Consider the following 9,483-nt stretch of genomic DNA (forward strand, 5'->3'; position numbering starts at 1 on the left):
TCCTTTGCTGGTGAGCACTTGGTGAGTTGACTCATCTCTCTAGACAGGGAGAAAAACAGACCAGCTGGAATGGCTTTCTGGGACCGGTGTGAGCTAAGGCAGCTTGCAGAAAGATGAAGTGCCAGCCCTGGAAGCATGGGGAGGGGTGGGACTGTGGCTGAGCAGAGCAGGGAGGAGTTGGGGTGGGGGGAAGAAAGTGAGACCTCGCCTTTGGCAGCAGCAAGCAGTTAGATGTTATCAGCTGGATGTTAAAGGCAGCCAGAGCCTCTGCTGCTTCATGTGGGGGGTTGTTTCTTCTCCATCATGTGAACTCTGGGCGCAGGCGTTGCAGCCAGTGAGCTGGGCCAGCTTGCTGATCTGGCTGGAAACTGGTCCTGCCACCACATCTCCCCAAGTGCGGAAAAACTTCAGCCTCAAATCAAGCTCACCCTGCTCTGGCTGCAGGTTTGCTGCACAGACAGCCCCCGTGGGAGCTCCAGGGGCAAAGGTGGCAGTATGCCCTCCCCTCGGTGGGAGTGCTGGGGTGGGTGGGAAGCACGGGGCGTCTGCAGGCTGTAACTTGCAGGCAAAAACGTGAGAAGTGCTAGTGCTCTGCATTTCTGCATTTTCAGTCTGCTGGTGTGTCAGACCTCCCTTGAATTCCTCTCTAACCCTGGTCAGTCAGGCTGGAGTGTTACACTGCCGTCTGCTTTCTTACCTGGCAGTTCTACAAGAAGTCACCTTTTTTAAACTTGTCTGATTGCAAATGTACGTTTTTCAGTTTCAGAATTTAAGTAGCATTTATGGAAATTCAAGAAGTTGGGTTTGAGTTTTTAGAGCAAAACTATTTGTACTAGGCATCTGCTGCCTTTTCCTGAAAGGCAGGAGGCAGCCCAGTGACATAATAGAGAACAAAAGCTACCTCGGAGAGCATAAAACAAGTTAAAGAAAGTAATTTAGTGTGTGTTTTGATTGGCAGACGATACTCAGTATAATTAACGCACAAATCTTCCTGGTGCCTGAAAGAGTTAAATGTGTATGAAGTTTGGGATGTCTCAAGGGTCTGCCCCACCTCTATGCAAGTGACTGTAGTTGAACACAGTGCAAAGTACCATCATTATGATACCATAAATTTGGAAGCAAATGATGTGTAACTAATCCTTCTGTGGTGGCAACTGTTTCTTGGGAAATACGTGACCTGGGTTGTACAGCAGAAGTGTGCAGATGATCGTGATGAAGTGTTAGGAGCCTAGCAAAGGCGTAGTCTAAAGTAGTGGTGGCTGTAATGTACTATAGGTCAACTCACAGGTGTTTTTGGAAGAAGAGAGGTGAAAGAGGAAGTTTGGAATAGCAGTTTGATGCAGCAGTAACTCTATAGATAAATAGAGTTAAGCAAACTTCTTTTTTTGTGGCCTTTGTCCTTGATATCTACACCTTAGGCTGACAAAGAAAAATGAGTTATGAGAAGATGATCAAGGGTTAATCTTTAGAATGTCCTTGTATGATAAGGAATAAAGTTACCAGTGTTTCCAGATTTCCCAGTTAATCACAGGTTGGTGGCTGTGAAACCAAAAGTGAAGCACCGTGTCTCATTGCTCTTTCCTTAAAGTAGAGGCTGTGCAGCAGTCGTTCTCTTGAGTGGGTTAATTCTGTACAACTCAAAACACCGGGTGTTTATACACTGAGACAACTTGGGAGACCACCAGATGTTTTAGTGATAACCAGTTCTGTCGGAGGTGTAGACGTGTTAGTGCAGGACATGTATGACTTCTTGTAGGTAACTGCTAACTTCAACTGGGTCAAGTCTGGTCATTCCCCAGATGTCAGGGTTTCCAGGAAAACCCAAGTTGCAACAGGAAAGTCCTTGGGTTTCATCAACCAATTGCTTTTGCATCATGACTGAACTAATACAGTGACCTCTACTGCTAAGATCACCTGTGTTGCTGGATACCGTTAAAGCAAGGTTTTAAAGAGAGGTTCGTGTGACTGGTGACTTCAGTTTATGCACAGACAGGTGATGACCAAAGCCAGCGATCCCAGGCAAGCAGCCTCATGCTTTGACCTTCCTCAGCATGAGCCTAGATGCCAGAGAACAAGCAGTTAACATGTTGGTTTTGCAGACTTGGTGTTTCAGAAATGGTCTGACCTGAGGTGGGTTGTTCCAGGGGTGGGCAGGTAGGTGGGTACAGGGACCTGGGTGGTGGCCTGCCCCACTGTGTTAATGTTTTGATTTGGCCTTTCTCTACTGCTGTGCACTTGTACGAAAGTGTGGCAGTAGCCTCTTGAGGTGGTGGATTTTGATGCTGTATACAGTGATGTTCTCACAGATGGGTCATACCTTCAGGCTTCCCTGATCCTGAGCTTGACGGAGAGCTAGCCCTCAGGCATCTGATGCAGTGTTTGGATACAGCAAGTCAGTCTGTTTGAGTATGTGTCGGTGCTTCATAATCACAGTTCGTCTGTCATAGTGACCTTTTATAGGAGAATGGGGACAGACTAGAACTGGTGGGCAGTGACCTATCCCTGCAGGAAGGCATGGTGCAGCCCCCTCTGCGTGCGCACCGGCAGCAGGTGTGGGTGGGCTGCGGGGCAGGGGGGCAGGGTGACAGTGCACTGTTCAGGGGCGATTTCCTGCAGGAATGGGCAATGTTCCTGTGCGCTGCGGGGTGACCTCAAGGAGGTAGAACGGGATTCCTCGAGCTTGAGGAGCCACTTAAGTGTTACCTGCCGGCGTGGGTGCAGCGTGACCTTCAGTCTGTACGAGCATCCAGGCAAAATGCCAGGGCAGTGTTAGGTGAGGCGGCCTTGGGGAGCTGCTTCAGCTGGAGGAAAGGACAGGAACTTCAGAAATTAATGTCTAACAGTGCTTGGGTACCGCAGGGAAGAGGGAGGGTGCTGTGAGATACCTTCACAGAATTCTGCAGATACTCAAATGGAAACTGTTTAGTAAGAAAACTGTTACTTAGGGAGTTGGGGAATAAGCTTTTCCAGCTTTTACTTGCTCATATATTCTATAGCTGTGTTTAATTTGAGAAACTTTTACCAGATGTCTGTACAGTATGAATGAATGATATCCAAACACAAACTGTAAAATAGCCTAAAACAAGGGATAAGCGTCATGATTCCCATTCATATTCTGCCTTAAGCTTACCAAAAGCACCAACACACACAGTTAGTACCAGAAAGTCCATGTTTCTCTTCTGTGAAAATAAAGCACAGTGTTCTTTGAAGAAAAAGGATTTAGTTTTTCTTTTGCTGGAGACATTTAATAAGCTCTCCCATCATGCTTACAGAAAAGTCTGTCGTGGCACAGGGCTGTCATACTTGAGCAGGGAGAATAAAAAGATGTAAATTCATTTTTGTTTTCAGGTATTTCTACGGTACTTAACTGCATTTCCCTCAGCTATGAAAATGGAGCTGTTATGTTCCAGCCTCTAATTCACAGCTTGGGCACTGCAAATGCTTCCCTAGCATGCCCAAAACGAAGAATTTTTTTAAACTGACTTTGTCGAGGTCACTAAAACGGACCACAAGCTACTTGAAAATGTACTTGTAAGACTGACAAAAATACTGTCTGGATCTAAGCAATTGCAGATCTTTTAACAAATGCAATAAGGGCTTTAAAGTTGCATCTATAGTAGTTTGAATGCAGAAAACTGGGAAGTGTGCTTAACTTTATAGTGTTAGTTTGACTTGTCCTTTAATATGCTTTAGATACAATAATGCAGAAAGTTGTAACCAGGTACATTTATAGACTGGATTAAGTTTCTCCTCAGAACTGTGCATTCCTTCCCAATTATTTATTTTTATTAGACTTCAGCCTCTCACTTTCTGGGCCTACAGTAACCTGTGCAGAAGTGAAGAAAAGTAAAGAGGGTTAGTTTTGCAAAAACTGCCCCATCTGTACTTTTAACTTATTTTTGACTGATGAGTGAGGCAGAGATGTATAAAAGGTTCTGGAAGCCCTGATGCAAACCCCTGGAGGACTCGCAATGTCATTGACATGTCAGAAGACAGCTATGAATATTTCTCCAAATGTAGCCTTCGTAAGCTTTGGAATAAGGATATTTCAGCACCTGGGGGTGAAAGGTAGAAGTGGGTTTATTGCAGCTAGTGGGGCAAAAGTCTTCAATATCATTCAGTGTTCAGATGCCAGTGGAGGACTGAAGGATGACAGTCGCTCTCACTTTGTGCCCTGCTGTGAAAACTGCAGCTCTAGTAGCTGATCTTGGGGTTGGGTTGGTTTTGGGGCTTTTTTTTGGGCTTCAGCAGATGGCAGTAACATTGAAACAAATGTAGAGTTTCCCTGAGGGTTTGAGGCCAGCGGCTGCAGCCCAAGTCACCCAGCTAGTGGCACAAGGTGCTGGGGGCTCCTTGCAGAGCTTCATGAGGATTTAGTGGGAACAGCCCTCAATTCGGCAGTAAATATATGAATATAATACCAGTAGGGGCTCTAAGGAGAGAGGAATCAGATGTGTTGAGATGCTGTGCATGAAGGCTCTGAAACCGTGTGTGTAGCCATTAAAGTATTTTGCAAGCTAAAAAGTCCTTCTGTGAACACTCCCACTGGTATCTTTCTGTTCCCATTGCTGTGTAGGTTCTTCATCTGAGTGAATATCTGAGCAACATTTCAAAACTAAATTAAAAAGATCCCACCCCACCCCCCTTTTTTTATTTTCTCACTGTGTCAGTCCTCTGCGTGCTGGTTTAACATTTTTCTGTGAAAGCAGTGTAATCTTTTACATTTCTTCCACTAGCCATTGTCTTGGCAAGATCTGTTTGACTTCCTTTTGTCACTGAAGGCTGCTCTTTCCTCCCAGCCCTGCGGGTGACCTTCCTGTCGAAGCCTCGCGTGCCTTGCCCTGCTCGGGGTGGCCTTCTGCTGGCTGACCTCGCTGCTTTCTACTGCAGCCAGAAATACGGAAGGATCTCCTTTGGTTTTGCCTCGTGGCCAACTGACTCCTCTTTCCTATAATGGCCCACTAGCTTCCTGCCTTCTGCTTCATCACTTTAAATTTTATACCAGGTCTTTACGATGCTCATTATTTCTTCTTCATCTCGTTTTCCTCTGTTGTGCCAAGGAGTCAGGAGGTAGACGGGGTTTCTTTTGTATCTCTGGGTAGCCTGAAGGCTTCATTGATTTTTAGGTCTCTTGTAATTTAAGCAATGTTAAAAACTGTCTGTATTAATATTTTGCTGTGTCATAAATAGATTTTTTTAAAAGACTTTTTAAAGATTCAGAAGCTAAACATCAGATCTTGTTTTAAAAGTAGTAATCTGATTTTTTTTTTTCCTCTAGATTTAGGTGGGACCGGGAGAGGGTGAATTTAGCAGTAGTATTCACAGTTCTGTTAGTTATCTGGCAGATTTTGACTGAAGCTCTTACTTTGGGGAAGAGTGAGGGACTCTTGTCTGCCTATGAAGGAAAAGTTGGTCTTGTTATGCAGAAATGAAGATGAGCTGCAGTGAGGGAAATTCTTTAGAGGATCAGTCTTTATTGCAGAAACTTTTTTTAAGAAGCCTTCACTTGCATTTGAGAAGATGTATCACATGTATTTGTTTCCCAGTTGTGTTATATGGACAATGTGGACACTGTTCTCTGGCCAGATAAGCATTATTGCTTGAGGGCAGTAGATCCTTAACATGTATTTGCAGTGCTACTGGTGTGAACCTGCCTGTGGAAGCCTTGAATTCAGTGATTGATGTCTGTTACAGGTGACACAAGAGGAAGGTCAGCAGCTAGCACGACAACTTAAAGTAACATACATGGAAGCCTCAGCAAAAATCAGATTGAATGTAGACCAAGCTTTTCATGAACTTGTCAGAGTTATAAGGTATGATAACTTGAGACCAGATAATTCATGTCCCTACAGTAGTGGATAGCTACAGAAATGTATTGAAATGCAGTGGGAAACCACGGAGAGAATTTTGCCTGCCCTTACCTGTAAGCTTTGACCAGTGCTTTCCATGGTTAATTGTTCCTGTGTGTTAGGAAAAATGTTTACATTAATGTAATATGTATCTGAAAGATAATTTCTTCACCTTAATCTCTGAGATTTTGTTGATCACTCAGTAAGCAAGCTGATAAACTAAATCTCAGACTGGCCTTCTGTAAGAAATGGCGTTTCTTAATTAAAAAAGCAAACCCCAAAAAAACTATGACTCCTTTAATCAGTAGTTTGAGTTTCGAAAGTAAGACCATCTATGTAAGTGTAAAAACAGTAACTTTAAATACAGTATTTATTTTTATTTACCTGAAAATAATTCTATGAATTTAACTTGAAATATCTATTTCCAGGAAATTTCAAGAACAAGAGTGCCCTCCTTCACCAGAGCCAACACGGAAAGAAAAAGACAAGAAAGGCTGCCATTGTGTTATTTTCTGAGAATCCCAAGAACCAAGCTATCAACTGCCAGATCATTTTTTTTCTTTCCATCGTTTTACATTACTTCTGATATTGGTCTAGCCTTATATGTGCATGTCCTAAAAGTGGTCACCAGAATAGCCTTAGTCCAAGAAGCTGGCAGAATAGTTCTTGAAGAAGACTCGGTCATCCTGGGGCAGACTTCAAAACAAAACACTAAGGCTGCTTCTTTAATACCACAGTTCCTTCCTTCTCTCCCTTAAGAGCTTGCACCTTGTGGAGTTCTATTCGCAAAGGAGATGAAACAAAACCGTGTAGGACAAGGTGTTGAAGTCATGCATAAGTTGTCTCTTGTGAATTAATTTATTTTTACTTCTGACATTTCATTAGCTATTACAAAGACCTATATTGAAGTATAGAGAATACTTTTTAAAAAAGGGGTGGATTGGCTTTTTTTGCCCTGAGTTAAATTAGACTTGAGTATTCAGCTAGCCTTAAGAAACCTACACTGAATTTCATTGTCAGCAAAAATTTTCATCTCTCATTTATGCTGCAGTTTTATTTCAGTGGCCAAAACAGTCTACTGTATTTATTTTATGAATCCAGAACAGCTACAGGATGATTACTACTACTATTAGGATATGGCCAAATACCTGAGCTCATTCTGGATTGAGGCATTTCAGCTTATTAAGCAATTTCACATCATTTGTTTGGAAACAAATTGTGTCTTCCTTTGTATTTCTGGGTAAGGGATTAAGGAAAACTAAAATTGTAGCTGTTTTTGTTTCATGTGATATAAAAATGAATTTGATCTTTCCATTGTCAGAGATGATTAAATGTTTTTGCTATATACTTTTATACATTATTTTCTTATCAAACTAGTTAACAAGTATTTTTATATGTTTGTAAGCAAATATGCTTTCACAGCATAACTTGTGTATATGTAAAGATGAGTATTTAATTCTCACAGTTCACTTTTAACTGACAAAATGTGGGATTTGCCAAACTGTGGTAAACTTCTCCTTACTCCTCCGGTTGTACCCAAGAATGGCAAATTATGTGCCTGCCCAACACATGCATAGAGTAAAATCTAGTGTTGTGTTTTAATGAATTTCAGTATCCCTTACTGACTGACCATCATGTGAATTATTAAACTGTAAGACTTTTAACTGATTGTTTAGTTAAACTGTGGATGGTTGTTCAATTTTGAGTTCTGTGGATTGTGTTTAAACAATTCAAGAGTATGTTCCCTGATATTGAAATACTGAGTGGTATTGCACAGTTGTCACCTTACTGAATGTGTCCAACAGTTCTTTGAAACTTGATTATTAAGCAAACCCTTGTATAACTTCAGGTGCTAGAATTAAAGATGATCTAACCATTACTGGGGGTAAGCACACTGCCTTTTTTGACTCTCTTCCAAAACCTGAATTTTTTGGGAGTGGGGGGAAGAAAGGGGTGATGGACCTGGTTAGGAGACGGATATGCACATCTGCATGACCTTTCTTCAGGCTTGGAAGTCAAGAAAAGCCACTTCAATTTAAATCACCATAGGTTATAAAAGCTGTTGTTTGTTTTGACCCGGAAGTATGTAGTCAGTGGTCCCATCATCAGTTCTTGTCTTTTTGGGCTGTGCTCACTTGTAAGGTGCTCTGCTGTAAATCTGTGATCATCTGCTGAGAACACAGTGCTTAAACAAGTTCCAGGTACCTTGACTGCAGCACAGCATTAAACCTACAAGTAACACTAGTGCCGTGCATAGCAGAGGAGTTTCAGTGTTTTATGTAGTTTAGGTTAGGTTGTGTTATACTGGTTTGAGAGTGGAAAGCTTCCCCCTCCCTCCCCTTTATTTAAAGCTATTGGTTGATGAAAGGCTACTTCTGAATAATGTGGAGAAGATTCAAACAAGAAGTTACAGTGGAAGTATATTGGGGAGGTGGATTACATTTTTCAAGTCCAATGTAAGAAATTACAGCCTGTAGCAAACACCACGTGCCTTCTTAAATCCATAAAGCTCCCTGGAGTTAAGTCCGAGTGTGGCGTTCGAATGAGTTCAGACAACAAATGCCAGCGTGTGTTTTGAGACTAAATTTGTGGGGTACAAATGTCTTTAAGTTTCATCAGTTTTATCCTGCTTTTTAATCTTTCAGTCATGATAGATTGGTTTTAAAATAGGCTGTTATGTAGGTGGGTCTTTTAATGTGTAACTGTAATTCATAGAGAAGGTGGGGAGCACCACACCCTTGCTTGTCCTCGTATGGAAAGCAGAAGAGCTTTGAGGTGGTTGATGCTAAGCAACGTACTCCTCTCTGTTAAGCCACCCTGTAAACATGTTAAACTTCATAAACAAGTGAGACAGAAGTGGGACCACCAGCTGCTGCGATGGCAGTCTGCTCTAGGTTAATGAAGACAGACGGTGTATTCCTCTGCATGAGCTTGTGGGGCTTCTGCTGGGGAGAACGTGCGGGGACACCTTCACCTACTGTTGTGGTCTCTTTGTGAGACTGGTTCATGGGGGGCACTTCAGGGAGCTGTTAAATGTAAACATTTTGATCCTACTCTTCAGACTTGAAGTAAATATTTAGAAAAGCAATATATTTTTTTGGCTGATAGTGGTGATCTAGGCGGTTGTGAGTTCGGCACAGCTGAAGGTATTTCAAAGATTTGCTTTTCTGATTGTTGTACCTGCAGGTAATGGTGAAAAATGGTGCTTCTGTCCCTACTGTGTGTCTTCCAAAGTGCAATAGGGACATTGTCAGGCTTCTCAAAAGTTGTAGCCCCAAGCTGTATGCCTTGGCAATGCTGTCAATTCACAAATAATCCATCTTGCTGTCAGATAGCAGTTCAGCTGACAAACTGAGAGAGAGTTTCTTATGACTTTACCTGGCAGAAGAAACACAGATTTGTCACTTATGTTTGTAATTACTTCAGTTCAAGGCCACATCCATAATACATTTAAATTCACAGTTCAGGAATTTAGGGTGCATAGTATGTATCTACAGATGCCCTCCTGCTCCCCCCAGAGCACAGAGGAGGGTCTGGATCTGTGACTCAAAGCACAAAATAACTCTTTTTGGAATCTCACACTGCTGAGCCTGCTGCTTCGCTGGATGGGGAGGATTGACCTGCTCATAGGCAA

At 42.4% G+C, this 9,483-nt stretch overlaps 1 protein-coding gene across 1 annotated transcript in view; it reads left to right on the top strand.

Annotated features, from left to right (window-relative positions):
* The window catches only part of RRAS2 (related RAS viral (r-ras) oncogene homolog 2), a 13,475-nt gene extending 5,749 nt beyond the window's left edge, over positions 1–7,726 (top strand). The window contains exons 4-5 of the mRNA XM_010081090.1: positions 5,695–5,813; positions 6,278–7,726. Of these exons, the coding sequence (XP_010079392.1) occupies positions 5,695–5,813; positions 6,278–6,365 (207 nt within the window). The 3' untranslated portion in view covers positions 6,366–7,726. The remainder of the gene's footprint in view (positions 1–5,694; positions 5,814–6,277) is intronic.
* The last annotated feature ends 1,757 nt before the right edge of the window (positions 7,727–9,483 follow it).

This window comes from Pterocles gutturalis, unplaced genomic scaffold (assembly GCF_000699245.1).
Source record: "Pterocles gutturalis isolate BGI_N339 unplaced genomic scaffold, ASM69924v1 scaffold7439, whole genome shotgun sequence".
NCBI classification, from domain to species: domain Eukaryota; kingdom Metazoa; phylum Chordata; class Aves; order Pterocliformes; family Pteroclidae; genus Pterocles; species Pterocles gutturalis.